General features: G+C 39.6%; 4 protein-coding genes across 4 annotated transcripts in view; 1 reads left to right on the top strand and 3 right to left on the bottom strand.

The window, feature by feature from the left end:
- LOC111323971 (neogenin) overlaps positions 1-4,507 on the bottom strand; it is a 41,397-nt gene extending 36,890 nt beyond the window's left edge. The window contains exon 1 of the mRNA XM_088737458.1: positions 4,427-4,507. The gene's annotated coding sequence lies outside the window, so the exon portion shown is untranslated. The remainder of the gene's footprint in view (positions 1-4,426) is intronic.
- LOC148719774 (uncharacterized) overlaps positions 1-17,071 on the bottom strand; it is a 38,389-nt gene that overhangs the window by 12,247 nt on the left and 9,071 nt on the right. The window contains exons 2-4 of the mRNA XM_088737505.1: positions 11,039-11,352; positions 1,134-1,278; positions 8-324 (exon numbers count right to left, since the gene is read on the bottom strand). Of these exons, the coding sequence (XP_088593631.1) occupies positions 8-324; positions 1,134-1,278; positions 11,039-11,352 (776 nt within the window). The remainder of the gene's footprint in view (positions 1-7; positions 325-1,133; positions 1,279-11,038; positions 11,353-17,071) is intronic.
- Positions 4,855-7,068, top strand: LOC111324017 (uncharacterized). The gene is made up of 2 exons (XM_022927501.2): positions 4,855-5,043; positions 5,183-7,068. The coding sequence occupies exons 1-2, from the start codon at positions 4,870-4,872 to the stop codon at positions 6,257-6,259; spliced, it is 1,251 nt and encodes a 416-aa protein (XP_022783236.2). The 5' UTR covers positions 4,855-4,869; the 3' UTR covers positions 6,260-7,068.
- Positions 6,337-8,401, bottom strand: LOC148719775 (uncharacterized). The gene is made up of 2 exons (XM_088737482.1): positions 8,011-8,401; positions 6,337-7,651 (listed from the first exon to the last, which is right to left on the bottom strand). Exons 1-2 carry the CDS (start codon positions 8,130-8,132, stop codon positions 7,141-7,143), a joined length of 633 nt encoding a protein of 210 aa, XP_088593608.1. The 5' UTR covers positions 8,133-8,401; the 3' UTR covers positions 6,337-7,140.

Below are 17,071 nucleotides of genomic sequence, written 5' to 3'. Positions count from 1 at the left end.
GACCAACCTTGTCCTCATTGTTTTCTATGTAGGTGTCAAAAGTGGTATCAGTAGGAGATAAACGTATCTTGTAATTTGTGGTCCATTCTGGTACCTTACTCTGTGGATTTCCCTGAGTAGCCACAGCACAGACGATATACTCATACAGGAGGTCAATTTGTAGGAAGTCGTTAATATTGTTATTATCCTTGGGTGCCCATGCCTTATTTTTATTCAGTCGACCATATTCAGCTCGATATCTATCATCAAATATTGAGGTGGCTGTGAAGCTGCTGTTTGGAATTTTACCACCGTCAGCCAAACCAATGGCCTTCATATCACAAGCTGCAGATAATAATAACAACAATTACTAGCCTTCCTATGTTTTCTATTTATATCTTCTGCAACATCTAGAGGATCCCACCCTAAGTTACCAGTAACCATCCCTATTCATATATGCATTTGATGCAGTACATCAAATGCAATGATATACTTTCAAAGTAAGTGTTTGAGCACTTCACGATAACCTTACAATTCATTTTTTTCTCATTACCAGACCAAGTTGTATAATGTTTAAATAAGTTAATAATCAAACGTTTACTGTTGAGATGATTCACTATGAATTTTTTTTTGCTAGATGAATCAACTTTCAGAGTTTTATATCCAATGTCTTCATGAAAAGCATATTAAAAATACAATGTTGGTCACTTTATTTGATTTATTTTCTCCCATTATAATCCTTCTAAATCTTATTAGGACTTAAAGCTCAGCTTAGTTGAAGATTACGATTTTGTTACCTCAAGTCAAGAGAGTATCCAAATAAAATTAAGTTAACAGAAAAGAGACGTCAATAATTTAAAAGCCTGAAGTTATAGTTTAATGACAGAAACATTTTGTCCCAACGTGCACCCCAACTATATGTTTTGGCTAGAAACTTTAACTGATAATTAAAAGTTATAAACACGTTCCCAGGTTGACAAATTTGACCACCAAAATAAGTGAAAGAAAAACTTTTACCTTTTTCGTTTATTTCCCCTTTTGACCATTTTTACAGTAACCACAACATAATTTGAGGTTGATATATGGCCCATTTGAAAAGGTTGACCTTTAATCTCCATAAGAATGCAGGTGTACATTATAAGTTCCACACTCACTTGACATTTTTTCTACTCCAAACACCTCTGTTCTCATACACACCCCACCCTGGTGTGTTCTTGGCAGAAATCGCAGATATCTTGTTAACACTCCATAAACAACATGCTTCACTTCTGAGTTCCTGTCGTTATTTCCTACCAAAATCTAACAAAGAAACAAGCAGTCAAGTTATCTGACCATAAATTAATTTTTTCCACTTGTTGCTCAAGATAAGAACGTGCATGGACAATCAACAATAAAAGTATTTAATACGTTTATGTCAATCAAGACTTTCTTATTGTTATAGCAGTAAAAAATTTTGTGTCACTGACTAGACATTCTATGACAATACTTTAGTAATATAACTTTTTTCTTTCCAAGCCGTGCTCATCATGTACCTTAATTTTTCCACCTTCCCTGTAGTCTTCCCAAGTTGTCCCATCTGTGGATAATTGCAGTGTGTAGTTTGTCACCCACTGATCTGCGTGAGAATTCCCTTGAGCAGACACAGCACAGATGATATGAAGTGTCTTTAGATCAATCTGCAGATATGGTTTACTGTTACCTGTTCCTGCACACCATGATGATCCTGATGTATAGTTCAGTCGACCATTCTTAGCTGGTGTGCTGCCATTTTGTATGGAAGAAGCAGTTATTTCATTGTCTTGGATTGCTCCATTTTCCATTCCAAGATAATAGTCAACGCAACCTCCTAAATATTGAAAAAAAAATTTTAAAAACATTAAAGAGAAGTAGCCAATGTAATCTTCATGGACGCAATATCATGGAAAATGTTAGGAAGAAAAGCTCTGAACATCAGCCTTTCATGGTCAAGGGTCACAGTGTTAACCACCATAAGAGAATTACAGCTGAAGTGGTACAGTGTTGCAACTTGCAGTTATCCGACTGCCGTGGATTTCAGACCGTAGTTGAAAAAAAAATTAAGAGCAAAGGTAACATGCAGTTGTTTCATCCAACAGAGTGGAAAATTCAGTGCAAAATATATTTTGACTTTTTAAAATATATGTTTGAAGCCCTGTGCAAAATTTGAAGAGCTACTCTATTACTTTCCACTCCTATGTCATGTTTCGCCTCACAGTCGCTCAATAAATGTTTGCATTGTAATGCGATGATCTTTGTTTTAAAAAAAAATTTTTTCTCTCAAGTTCGCGACGACTAACATCACGATATCTAAACCAAAGTGAGTGAGTGACTCGTTTGCATATCGGAGGTCACCTCAGAACTTGTTTCTACACTTTGCACACTGCAAGTTATATATGACGGGTATTACATAAGGACAAGAAAAACAGAACAAAAGGACAAGAAAAACGAAAATAGCACTGAAAATAACGATGACATACGCACGCTGTCCAACTCCCACCAGGTACTTTTGCGATCAAATATTCTACGCTTAATCATTTTGGAAACGAAACGAAATGAAAGGAAAACAGGCGAATGGTGCTGATATATATCTCATGAGGTAAAGATAACTTTGACAAGGATTTTGGAGTAATCGTCAATTAATAGGAAGGATTTTTATTCATTTTGCAAAGTAGTAATGTTAGGAGAATGACCATTTTGGGGAATCCCCCATTTCACACTTCAATAACGATCTCTTTCTTTTCGGATCACAAAGATTATAACCTTCAAACATTGCATTATGGTATATTCCCAAAGATCTTGGTCACCTCCTGTTTCACTATTCAGATAATAAAATTAATTTTACAAAGTGGTAATCTTAAAAAATTTCTATTTTGCAAAATTTACAATTAAATTTTTCACTCAGAGGTAACTGTATGTTGCCATTCTTGTGTCCCACTGAACAGCTTTTCGGCAGGTTTTAAACTAATATACCAAGATTTTGGCCTCCTCTTATTTCTAAAACCAAATAAAAATACATCTTGCTAAAATACATCTACGGCCGTCGTCCTCAGAATTATTTTCATCCGATTACTTCCAAATCAGACACCACATAGGTATAGTCCTATTACATATCACGAGATTACTGTGTGATGGATGTCCTCCCCTGGGGTGGGTTGGGTGGGTATACAGCGCTTTGGACAATTAGTGGATTTTAGCGCTATATAAATACAATTATTATTATAAATACAATTATTATTATTATTATTATTATTATTATTATTATATACTAATAAAAATATTGCCACTCTGTTGTCACCCTCTCATTAAATTCTCTCCTCCCTCTTTCTCTCCTTCTCTATCTCCCCCCTCTCTCTCCCCCCTCTCTCTCCCCCATCCCTCTCCCCCTCTCTCTCTGACCCCCCTCTCCCTTCCCCTCTCTCAATCAAATCATTTTCATTGGTTTTTCCACATGAATTGATTTTTAAATAGATCTTGACTAGTACTACATTTGCTTTTATAAAGACTGATAAGTATCCTGAAAATCATTTGTAAATTAACAATCCCTTCCAAAAAGTAACCCAAAAAGCTAAAACAAGAGGTGTTTCCAGTTAACAATAAAATCAATAAATGTGACTCTCGTACAATTAATATCTAAATTCTCCAAACAATTTGTTCATTTGTGAAATATTGAGCAAAGATTTAAGATCTTCTTGAAGGCCTCTGGCACAGTTTTTCCCAATAGGGACCTTTCGGCTGTTCAATAACATATGTATACTGTATTTATTAAATGAATTCTTACCTCTTTCCTTGGTTCTCGCCGCTACAAGAGAAACAGTTCAAAATATTGGCTAGTTAAACATTGATTAGATTTATTATTAATAAGAACGTAATAAAATAACTAAATAATAACTCACTCCCACACTTAGTGTCAGTTTTCTTCCTTCCTCATAATTACATGTAATGAGCAGTTTCATTTATCTCCAGAACTCAGGGCTTTAATTGGCTTGAGAGTCACTGCAAAAGCCATTTAAAACTAACAACTCTTTCTTTGTGCATGCTAATTAAGTTTGAATTGTTTCTGTCACTTCCATACCATTTGGCACAATCTAGAAGGTCAAGTTGTGATTATATCAGGAGATAATTTGTTCCATGTAGTCACTGAGAATAGGATACCATAGACGACACTTAAGGTGAAACTGGATCAACACCAGTAAAATATCTACACCTGTGAGTTGTTGATTCCCAAATTTTCTTTGGTTCGACTTTAAAACTTTGCTGAACCAGTTAACTTTAGCAATGGATCAGTAAGCGTCATATAGAACACAGTGTACGTACTGTACACTTAAAGCAAATTTACCTACTCAGTAGCTCTCCTTTAAAAAATAGCCTTTTAAAACAATCATTTTGTTTCAGTCTTAAGGGCAAAAAAAGAGGTCAAATGCATGGTTACCTTTTGTTAGAAGTACTCCATATACTTCCACTCTCAGGATTTTCCATGTATGATATTGTGTTGGCACAAAGCGGATGAATCGTGCACTTGCAAATTCATCAAGACTGTTGATTACAGGGATGTTTTGGTGTGTATTTCCAGGAAAGACCTGCAGTTAGTGGCAAAAAAATATACCATAAGATTGTTTTAAACTTCTATGCATGTTCAGTAATCAATCAAATCAATAGTTCATTTATGAACATAAACTTCCAAACTACTACAGACAAAAATGTTATTAGTACTCTGAAACATATCATTTTGAATTAATTCTTAGAGTGTAATTGTGGTTGGCATGTATGTATGTCATTTATCTACCTGGTTGTAATAGAGTCCTAAAGTGTGACGTCACGTTGCCATGACAGCATTTTTTTCTGGTCTAAACAGTTTAAACTCATACTTCAAACATGGCGTCTTTATCGATATGCTCACTCGTTTCTTTCTTTTCTGGAGAGCGGAAATCGCTTGATCGCGGAGAAAACCACTTCAAATCCGACCATGTCCAAAGCTTTATTTATTCCAGGGGAGTCATCAAAGGTGAAGTCCAAGCAAGCATGAAAAATAAGGACTACAAAGTCACAGTAAGTTGCCAATTTGGGATCACAACACGTATGTTCAATTCGAAGAACTCCCAACCCCGATTTCACCTCCAATTTAATGTTTATATTGCGGAATATATATTGCAACTTACGTGTCTGTTTCGAATTGTCTTTTTATCAGATTTATCTCGATGAAAAACTTGAAATAAAAAACACAGAATGCGAGTGTCCTCGCGGCGAGTTCAAGTGCAGTCACGCGGCAGCCATATTTATTTATGGCATCCATAACCTTAGCAGGACGGACCTGGAATGCCAATGGAAACGAAAGCGAAAGGCAGAAAGCGTACAGTCTGCAAGCCAGATGTTTCCAGCGCCACCGAAGAAGAAGGATTACAGCCCTTTGGCGCGCGATCCTTGCCGAGAAGATCGGATGTGGCTGTACAGCGAACTAAAGCGCTATGGCAAATTTACAGGGACCCGCTGGATCTTGAGTCCCGAACCACAACCTGCTACCCCTCTCCCGATCAAGACGATTGAGGATATTATTTACTCAGAAGGTTTCCTTATGGCATCTACGAAGGAAAAACAATTAGAGTACTTGATTGAGAATGCCAAAGTAGAGGAGAGAACCATAAATGTTGTGAGCACCCTCACGGCTGGCCAGCGAAACAGCCCTGCATGGCACCAAGCTCGTAGAGGCCGCCTGACTGCCAGTAATTTTGGCTCCGTCCTCCAGGCAAAAAGAGTTACACCGTCTCTTATCAAGCGACTACTTGGGGAATACAACTTGAGTGGAGTTAAAGCAATTGCATGGGGACAGGACAATGAGACTGAGGCCCTGAAATCCTTCACCAACATCACAAACTTTACACCTGTACAGACCGGCCTTTGGCTACACGAGTCGGGAGTTCTGGGTGCTTCCCCTGATGGACTTGTGGGAGACGACTCGGTGATTGAGTGTAAGTGCCCCTACACACATCGAAATGCGACAATCAAGGAAGCTTGTGGGCACAAAGACTTTTACTTGGAGGAGAAGGAAGGGAATTATACGCTGTCTACCACACATGTTTACTGGCATCAGTGTCAAGGCCAGATGTTCCTGACAAAGCGCAAATTCTGCTACTTTGTTGTATGGACCACAAAGGATAGTGTAGTTATCAAGATTGAACGAGATGAATCTTGGGAGCACAATATTACTATCTTGAGTGATTTTTACTTTCATCAACTATTCCCAAAGATTACCGAGGGAGAACTTTGAAAAGTGGTGCACAGATGCTGGACGTAATCAGAGTGGGGGGGGGGGGAGAGTGGGAGCTAATGTAAATAGGCAGTAGCTAATGTTAAAAGGTATTTTTTTAAATTTCAAACATTAATTTCTTAATATAACATTACATATTCTACACTCAGATAGAGACACAAGATAAAGAACCCACATTTTTCCATTTAGCATAGTAACTTAATAATAAATTACATTCTTCCTGAAAGCAAGCTTAAACAATTTTTTTTTTTTGCAACCAATGGCTACTGGTAGCTGGTAACACTTATCCTGGTTACTCAACAGGGCCCAGGTACATAAAACTTATGCCACACTTAAGTAGGCTTGCATAGCAATGCAAAGGGAAGGGGAGAGAGCCAAAACAAAATCCATGCAGCACAGGTTATTTTTTCTGACTACCTCTCACCATCCCTTAAGCTAATTGAAGTGTGGCTTTAGTTTTATACACCTGGACTCAGGCTCCCAGCTTCACAGACACAAAAGTAAAACCTTTAAGCCAGCACGACTTTCACACTTGGAACTACTGGACGAAAGAATTCCATACTGGTCACATGCCCCTGACCTGGATTTAGTTGAAATGACAATTTAAGAATGTCACTGGTTTTCATTATAATCTATTTTCACAGAACACATAGTAGTTTGTATTAATGAACATAAAGGAGATGAATATCAGAAAAATGTAAAACTGACCACATCATATTTTTGACCAAAGCTATGTCAATACCATTTGATCTGTTACAGTAGGGCTTCTAGTAATACAAAAATAATATTAAAAACTCATTGTACTATAATTTAGTTGAAAAAAAGTTCTATTCAGTCAAATTCAAAGTCTTCACAGCCATCCTTGATCAATGGATAATAGTTCATCCAGCATAATAGTTTATTTCACCCTTGAATCTTGAAACATATCCCACAACAATATCAAAAACATCCTTAGTGGGTAGACCTGTCTCCATCCGTATCACCTCAGGGCTCAAGCTCTTAGCAGAGTAGTGTGCACTATAGTAACTTGACACTTCCTTGTGTTTAGCAAGTTCTGTTGAAGTCATATCAAGCTCTATTGACAGCAGAGCTTCTTTGGAACTTGTCTTTTCCTCTTGTGAGCATTCAGTGGAACATGGTTCAGAGTTCTCTTTAATCTCTTCAAGCACAGATGCTACAGTTGGTAATTTCGTGGGCTCGGCAGACACTTTCCGTTTTTTCTTGGGGGTAGGTGTACTGGGAGGTGTTGGTCCTGTACCTGGCAGCAAGTCCAAACTATCAAACAGCTTGTGCCTGTTTCTGTCACTGATGGTTGGCATATTTTCTTTTCGCCCATCTTTAAAGTGACAACTGCAAAGTCGCGAATGTTTGCTGGGCTTTCTATCTCCTCTCCTATAACAGAAAAAGACAGAAGCAGTTACTATACTTGCGCTTAAAAAACCCAAAGTTTACTTGGTCACATGCTTAACCTTGTAGTCTAAGACGTGAATGCGAAGCGAGTATTTCTCTGAGCTTGTTACTTAATACTAGTTAGTGTAAAAGCTTTGATACTCACAACTATCATATAGTTTTTTAGTAACTAAATAATCTTAGATCAAGACTGAAGACAAGGAAAGGCAAAGCCGCGAGAAAAGAAATAAGACAAGAAAGAGAAACAGCTAATCGTGAATCAGTTTGAGATAAAAAAAAAAAACAGCTATTTCTAATCGATGGTACAGCATCGAAATATATATTTTTCGAAAAATACTCACCTTACAAATGATATCCACTTATCATAGAGTGTTTTATGTTTTTTCTTGTCTGGAAACGAAAAGAATCGGCAGCAGTGGCTTTCAGATGTGTGATTGCAATCTGGATGAAAACACTGGCCCATCGCAAACTTCGTCTCCGTGGCGTTTTGACTCGAATTATTGCTCACCAGGTGCTTTTGTCCGCTTATTATACTCTTCAATAGTAAGGCCAAAGGTCATCTTGATTCTCTTTATCTTATTTCTATTATTGGAGGATAAAATGCGCTATTATAGCTCTTGAAGTGTTCGAGGTCAACGACAATGTGTCACGCTAGGGACGCCATATTGGTTTGTTTAGACCACAGAATTCCGGTGCTATGGAAACGTGACGTAAGCACTTTAGGACTCTATGTATCTTGTGGATTGTAATTCACCTACTTTTGAAATAATTTGGATATATCAGCAAAGTTGAAATGGTGAATTGGCCACCGTAACAATTACAAAAGCTGACGTTTCGAGCGTTAGCCCTTCGTCGGAGCGAAATTTTTGAAATAGGTAGGTTACTGTGTTGGAGTTATGGGAAACAGGAGATTATGGCAAATGATTTTATCATAAACATTCAATAGCCTGCAGAACAGGTGTAATCTTTTGTGAGGAGAATTCAGATTTTAAGGAAATTCCTACATTTTCTATCTTTAGTGTCCAGTACATAGTTGTATTCAGTTGGACGCTTAATGTTGCTCCCATCAAATTTGGCACCAGGAACACTCTGTCAATACCCTTGTGCTCAAAGATCTGATGAAGCTCCAGCACCTCTAGCCACAGGCGGCCTAAGGGTACATTGTGTTATTTTGGGGTTTAAAAATCATTTCGACAGGACTACGGTACCTAATTAGGTAAAGGTATAGCCTGTTAATATGAGCCAAGCAGCCTGTCCAGCCAGCGCTTAACTCGATCTGGTTTCTGTAGCATGAAGCAACTAGGAGTATTTCTGGCCCCCCCTCCCCCCCCTGGATGGAATAATGCTAGGCCATTGCAGGTATCCTCAGCATTAAATTCGCAGGCACCCATTCAATTCTCAGTCCTGGGTGAAGAGAGGTATTGTGAGAGTAAAGTGTCTTGCCCAAGAACACAACACAATGTCCCCAGCCAGAGGACATTTACTAGACTCATACAATTAAGTACCTAGCTCCTCTTAAATTTATACATGTAGCAGTGCCTAAATTAAAGACAATGACTTGGAATTACTGAAAATTAGCTGCAGGATGCAGAGTATGAATTAATATCATGTTCTGATTGTGTGTTTTTTAAGGTTTCCATTTGTATAATTTCAATTAAAAAAGAAACATTTTTCCTCAAGATTAAAATTTGAAAATTAAAAGAAACATCCCTCATGCACCCCACTCTAACCTCAGAATGTTCAGCAAGCGCAACAAAAGCAAATTCAATCATTTAATATGTCTGTAAAGGTACATTACATACATGTAGACCAACCTTGTCATTATTGTTTTCTTTGTAGGTGTCAAAAGTGGTATCATTAAATGATAAACGTATCTTGTAATATGTAGTCCATTCTGGTGAATCAATTTTTGGGTTTCCCTGAGTAGCCACAGCACAGATGATATACTCATACAACAGGTCAATTTGTAGGAAGTCATCAGCATTGTTATTATCCACGGGTCCCCATGACTTATTGTTATTCAGTCGACCATGTTCAGCTACATATTTATAATTATATTCTGATGAGGCTGCAAAGCTGCTGTCTGGAATTTCACCGCCGATGGCTAAACCAATGGGCTTGGTATTACAAGCTGCAAGATAATAATGACAACAATTATTAGCCTTCATACCTTTTCGATTCATATCTTCTGCAGCTTCTGAAGGACCTCACCACAAGTTTAACCAGTAACTATCCCCATCATATAGAATTGCACATCAATGCAAGGATTTCCTTTCACAGTGAGTGTTTGAGCACTTCAAGATAAAATTATAATTCATTTTATTGCATTAACAGAGCAAGTTGAATAACGGCTAAATAATTTGAAAACCAAAATTTTACTGTTGAGATGTCTCGAAAGCAATACTTCACAATCAATTTTTTGTGCTAGATGAAGCAACTTTCAGAGTTTTCAATCCAATGTAGCCTTCATGAGCAGCATATTGAACTACAATATTGGTCCCTTAATTGGCTCATTTTCTCCCATTATAATCCGTTAGGTCTTATTGGGACTTAAAGCTCAGCTTTTTTGAAGATTGCCATTTTGTTACCTCAAGTAAGGAGAGTATCCATGAAGAATAAAATTAAGTCAACAGAAAAGATAAGTAAATAATTGAAATGAATTTATAATTTCATTACACAAACATTTTGTCGAAACATTCACCCCACTCTGTGTTTTAGCCAGAAACTCAAACTAATAATTATCATCTGCTACGAGACTGACAAAGACACATCCCCAGGTTAGCAAATTTGACCACCAAAATGAGTAATTAAAAACAAAAACCTTTACTTTTTCCCTCTATTATTTCTTTTGGTGATGATATTTTTCTGGTAATCAGAACATGATTTGACGTTGATAAGTGGCCCATAGGAAAAAAGGTGAGCTTTACTCTACATAAGCAGCATATATAAGAGTACATTATAAGTTCCACACTTACTTGACATTTTTTCTACTCCAAACACCTCTGTTCTCATACACACCCTGCCCTGGTGTGTTTCTGGCAAAAATCGCAGATATCTTGTTAACACTCCATAAACAACATGCTTCACTTCTGAGTTCCTGTCATCATTCCCTATCAAAACCTAACATAACAACAAACAGTATTTATCTGACCATAAATTTCTTTCAATGATATCCACAGGTAGAAAGCAACAACCACTGGAATATGATTAAAGTACATGTATTTAAAACTTTTACTTCATGCAATCAGGACTTTCATTTTATTAATGCAGTTAAATAAAAACACTATCAGTGACTTAAAACATGTACAGTCCATGAAAATATTTGTAATGTAATTTATTTTTTTCTAAGCAGTATCAATTGTCATATACCTTAACTTTCCCTCCCTCTTTGTAGTCTGTCCAAGTTGTCCCGTTTGTGGATAATCGCAGTGTGTAGTTCTTCACCCACTGATCTGCTTCAGAATTCCCTTGAGTTGAAACCGCACAGATGACATGAAGTGTCTGTAGATCAATCTGCAGATATGGGACAGTGTCACTCATTCCTCCACACCAAGATGACCCTGAAGTGTAGTTCAGTCGACCATTCTTGGCTGGTGTGCTGGCATCATATATAGAAGAAGCAGTTATATGACCATCTTGAATTGTTCCACTTCCCACTCCAAGATCTAAATCAATGCAGTGTCCTAAAGAACCAAAACCTACATTTACATTGTATAAATATATCTTATTAACCAAGCGCGACGGCCGTACTGGGAGAATATCGGCCCGAGGTCTTGACAGTACGGACCATACAAAAAAGACCGAGGGTCGATATTCTTCCAGTGCGGTCCCGAGCAAGCTTGGTTAATACGAGTTTTATTATACGACTGAAGTTCAAAGGGACACAAGTGCGGTATCATTCGGGACCATTAGGGACAGTGCCCCGTCCAATACTGAGAGAATATCGACCGGCAATAGAGCATTTTGATTGGTTTATTTTAGTTATTGGCCCTCTGACTGCCCGAGTCGTGTAATAACATCTTCATATTAATTACTGTAACAGGGATAATGGTTGGATGCGTGAAACACATGTATGTCATGAATCTTCATGAGGTGTGTCTTATTACAATGTCCAATGTGTCACAGATGTGTGATATTTGGATAAACGGCAATAAAAACCTTCGATTTTCTTTGATTTCAATACTTTAATCCACACACTATCCACATGGCAGCCAACAAGTACCACAACAACAACTCTCGGTAGGCATCACGGGATGCTTACAAACATAACCTTTTCACACTTACGGTACAATACACTACATCCCTCCCTGTTTTTCCTTTTTTAGAGAAAAGTCTAAACATAAATAACACAACTTCTACAATGTCTTACATAGAAATGCAGGCTCGGGCCTACTGTTCATAAACAAAGTCCAGTCGGATTCCTAACATAATATCAATGAGCCCACAACAAATAACATTCAGTTATCCCTTAGAAAGTTCGTAGTCGTCAAATCGTTTAGGCGGTCTGACATTCCAAGCTGGCCTCGGACTAACTATCTGCTTAAGTGGACTTCAGATAGTGACAGTGGCCTGCTGAACAGACATCGATGATCCAGTTGGCCCTGGCCTTGGGAGTTCATCCTCCCCTTTTGCTACTTCTGTTTGGTTTGTTCCTTCTTGCTCTCGATGGACGGGCGTGATATCGACTTTTGCCTCCAAGGGTTTCTCTTGATACTTTTTCACAAATGAGACATTTCTTTTTATTTCGGCACCAGCTGTGCTTCTAATTGTTACCTCTCCTCCTTTCCTGTCTATTACTTTGCAAGGATTTGGGTCATAGTTTGGAGACAGTTTGTTAGTCTTCAAGTTCTTCAGGAGTACTTTATCTCCAACCTCCACTTCACTTGCAACAGCAATTCTCTTTGCATCAACATACTCTTTCTGCGATAACTTCCTAGACCAGTCTCGATCGCGGACTTCCTCATTAATGATAGGTGCCTCCCTTCGCAGGTCTGGAAACTTTGGCCGCATTTCCCTTCCAAACATCAGGTAGAAGGGTGTTGCCCCAGTTTTCATCTGAGGAGTTGACCTATATGCGGTTAGGAATGTCTGTAACTCTTGACGCCAATCTTTCCCTCAATGTGAGCTATCTGGAGTGACTTCATCAATGTGCGATTCTGACGCTCTACTTCCCCATTGGCCTGCGGCCATAGGGGAGTTGTTGTGCGGTGTTCTATCCCATTTTCTGCAAGGAAGGCTTCAAACTCTTCAGATACCAGTTGAGGCCCATTGTCAGTCTTGCGTGTATGCGGCACTCCAAACCGGGCAAATATTGGTTTTAGAGCTTCAACGATTCTTGTGCTAGAAGATGACCTCAAAATAATCACTTCAAAATATCTACTAAAAATAATAGTCTATCACCACCCGTAAACTTTCCCCTGAAGGTAAGGGAACCAGAACGGTCAGCTGCACAATCTTCCCAAGGGCCACTGGGAGGAAAAGCTCGAACCATAGGTTCGGGGGGAGCATATTCACTGACCACTTGACGACCATGGCAACTCCTGCGCAGCTTCTTTGCATCAGCATCCATCTTGGGCCACCATACTTTACTGCGCAGTCTACATATTGTTTTAACAACACCCTGGTGTCCCTCGTGGGCCAACTGCAAAACACGCGGTCGCAATTCTCGGGGAATCACTAGCCTGGAACCCCGTAAAAGCAGCCCACCATGCGTACACAATTCTTTCTTCACATGCAGGTATGCAGGTACATTGCACTGACTCCAATCTCCTGTTTGGACACATTCTTTGATGAGGTTCAGCTCCATATCCTAAGCTGATGCTTTTTCTATTTCAGTGGGTGTCAAAGCACAAGGAACACTACTCTCAACCACAGCATACACAAAGCCATAATCTTCTCCGTCATTACTTTGAAACCCACAATTTAGCCTAGACAAGGCATCTGCGATGTTGGTCTTGCCTGGCCTGTAAACAACCTTAAAGTGATAGGCCCGTAGGCGAAGGACCCACCCTTCCATACGGGCAGAAGGCTTCAATTTCTGCGAATAGATGTACTCCAGAGGCTTATCATCCGTCTCAAGCTCAAACTCCTTGCCGAAAACATACATGTTAAAGCATTCGCAAGCCCATACCAGAGCTAGGGCCTCCTTCTCTGTTTGACTGTATCGCCGCTCCACATCACACAGGCGTCACGAAGCATACCCAATCACCCACCATTCACTTCCCTGTAGCTGGGTTAAAACCGCTCCAAGCACCACCTGTGATTCATCCGCCACAATTCTTGTTCTGCTGTTTACATTGAAGTAAGCTAGGACATCCGCGTGCGTGATCAGCTCTTTTAACTTCTCGAATGCCAACTGTTGTTCTTTGCCCCATTTGAACTCAGCATTCTTCTGGGTTAACCTCTGAATGGGTTCTGCAATGGATGACAGATCTGGGACAAACTTAAGACACAAACTGGGCAAGACCAAGGAAAGACCTAGCTTCACTAACATTCTGTGGAGTACCTGCCTGTCTGATTGCTGCGACTTTCTCTTCACTGGGCTCTATACCAGTCTGTGTTACTTCGTGTCCAAATAAGTCAACCTAGGTAATCTGAATTCACATTGTTTCCCTCAATCGATCAAGCACAGCCAAGAGCCTCTTATCATGCTGCTCCTCCCCTCGTCCGTGAATTATCAGGTCATCTGCTATATTAGCCACGCCTTCACAGCCTCACAGTACTTCCCGGATGATTTGTTGGTACTTTTCAGGTGTTGAGGTGACACCAAACTTGAGTCGGGTATATCTATAGAGACCACGGTGAGTCACGAAAGTTGTCACATGTCTACTCTCCTCAGCTAGAAGTATCTGATGAAATCACCGCTTCAGATCTACACGACTGAATACTGTGCTACCATTAAGACCTTGAAGCACCTCCTCTATTGTAGGGATAGGCTGACATTCCCCCACTATTGCTTGATTGGTACACCTCATGTCTACACAAATCCTGAAATCTCCGTCTGTCTTGGGTATAACCACAAGTGGCGAGACCCACCCTGTTGGTCCTTCAGGGACCTCCTCTATAATTCCACTCTCTAACAATTCATCTAGTTTTCTCTCATACACCGAATGAAATCTTGCAGACTGGCTGCACCACCGGCCTCACCGAATCATCGATATTTAACTTTAACTCGTAATCCCTAAGAAGGCCAACACAGTTGAAAAGTTCTTTGTACTTTTCTTTGATATCAGCTTCTGTATTGACAGCATTAACGGCATAGCTAGGCCCAAGTCGTAGCAAACCAAGTTTTACTGCTGCCTCTCTACAGAGGAGACTTCTGCCTTCTCCGTTTATAACTACAAAACCAGCTTTGCAGGTCACACCATTGTCAATGGACATAAAGTCTGCTGTAAATTTCCGAGTGTTGGCAATGGCTTTGTACTTCCGTAAAAAATAAGGCTTTAGCCTCCTTTCAGGTCTGAAACTGGATTTTCTGTGACTTAAGCCACTCCCAAGTTCCTTGGCCTAAAAAAGGTTGCATGTTGCTCGTGAGTCAACAGGGACATTTTGGCAAATGAACACCTCCAACTACAACAGTTACTATTCCACTCTTTTGGTCGAGCCCATCCCCCACCGAAAACACATAGTTAGGTGTTGAGTCTTGTTCTGATTTAGGGCTACTATCAACATAATTTGTGTTGGTCTTTCTGCCTCTTTCATTCACTAGATGTATTTCTCCAATCACGCTGACTGTCACCTTGACTTTGTTCCGAATGGGAATCCTTAGCGAGCTTTTTACAACACTTGGCCTTGAAATGTTCAATTTTTCCACACTGAAGACACTTTCTACCTCGAGCAGGACATCTCCAATCCCTGGCTAAGTGGTCCTCTCGACCACAATTGAAACAGGTCCTATTCTCACTACTAGTGCTCCCTCTTAAATTCACCACACTGTTAACCTGCTCTGAACTTATGTCGCACCTTGCCCCATCGTCAACAATAGTGTTCACTTGTCCTGAACCACTGTTAGCCCCCATTGCTTCCATCTGCAAATTACCTGCTTCCTGTGCCCGAGCTGTTACTACAGTAGTAGATCATTCAAAGCAACACTGCCTTCCTTTTCTAAAAATTTCCGACTCAATTTTTCCGAGTAACATTTGTCAATCAATTGATCTCTGATGTACTCATCTTCCCGCTCTCCAAACTCACACGAAGCGGCTCGTAGTCTGAGCCGACAAACAAATTGATCGACGGTTTCTTCAGCACTCTGACTAATTTGCGAAACAAATGTCTCTCAAACGGTACATTAGCTTTAGGAATAAAATAGTCATCCAGTACCTTGAAAGTTTCGGCGAAGTTCTTCTCTGCACCATCAGGCACAAGTGTGAAATAGACTTCCTGTACATCGAGTCCAGCTGTGTGAACTGAGTAGCAGGCCCCGTTTATGCGAGTCATTCGTGATCCCTTTACCAAGCACGTACAATTGAAACGCTCTTTTCCATTTTCTCCATCGCTGCGAAACCGAATGTGGATCTCTTTAACTTGAAAAGGCTGCAAACTGCCTACTTCCACAGCCCCTGGGGTCGACACCCCACTACTTGTGCTTGCCGAACTGCCATCTCCTTCTCTTAATTCTCCGCAAAGGCATTGTAAAGAAGTATGTCCCTTCCAAACACAAAATGGTAAAAGAAACTAGCCCAAAGACATTCCTCACCATCCCATCGTCATCGCCAGATGTAATATTTGGATATACGGCAATAAAACCTTCGATATTCTTTGATTTCAATAGATCATTTTCGCTCACGTGACCAAAACCCTGGTCACGTGAGTGAAATGACATTTACGCCGCCATAATTTTGTACAGATATCGCATGCAAATCTACTGCGTCCTTCTCGCGTGAATTAAGGAATGGGTCAAAAACGAGATCGTGACCCCCAGCGAGGCCTCATAGTTAAGTATTTATAATTGCTAACTTTATTAATAAAGAACTCTCAAGTTTCAGCGTCGTACGTTTAAACAATCATGGCATTGCTTTTCGAAGGTATTCTAAATCAAGAAATGTTTCGATATTAAGAAAGTTTCCCCGACGTAAACAGATTATTTGTCGTTACTTAATATATTGGAGGATTTTCATCTCGAAAAATTTTGTTGGGATCTTCACCAGACAGAGGTACGTAACAAATAATTCCTGCCTTTGTACATACATGCTTGTAAAATCGTGATATAATTCGGAAACTGCACTAGCTTATTAACACTGCTTTTAAACAACTGTAAAAATAACTATTTCCCTCCCGGCCCAAAAGGCTTACCTGAACAGTTTTGGCGATCAATCGACTGAGTAGTATTCGCATGGGAGTAATATGCTGCACAAGTTTATGTTGTGTTATTAACGAACATAATTTTACGAATTCCAATACATA

The sequence above is a fragment of the Stylophora pistillata genome, chromosome 11, assembly GCF_964205215.1.
Source record: "Stylophora pistillata chromosome 11, jaStyPist1.2, whole genome shotgun sequence".
Taxonomy (NCBI): domain Eukaryota; kingdom Metazoa; phylum Cnidaria; class Anthozoa; order Scleractinia; family Pocilloporidae; genus Stylophora; species Stylophora pistillata.
This window is presented reverse-complemented; position numbering and strand designations above follow the sequence as displayed.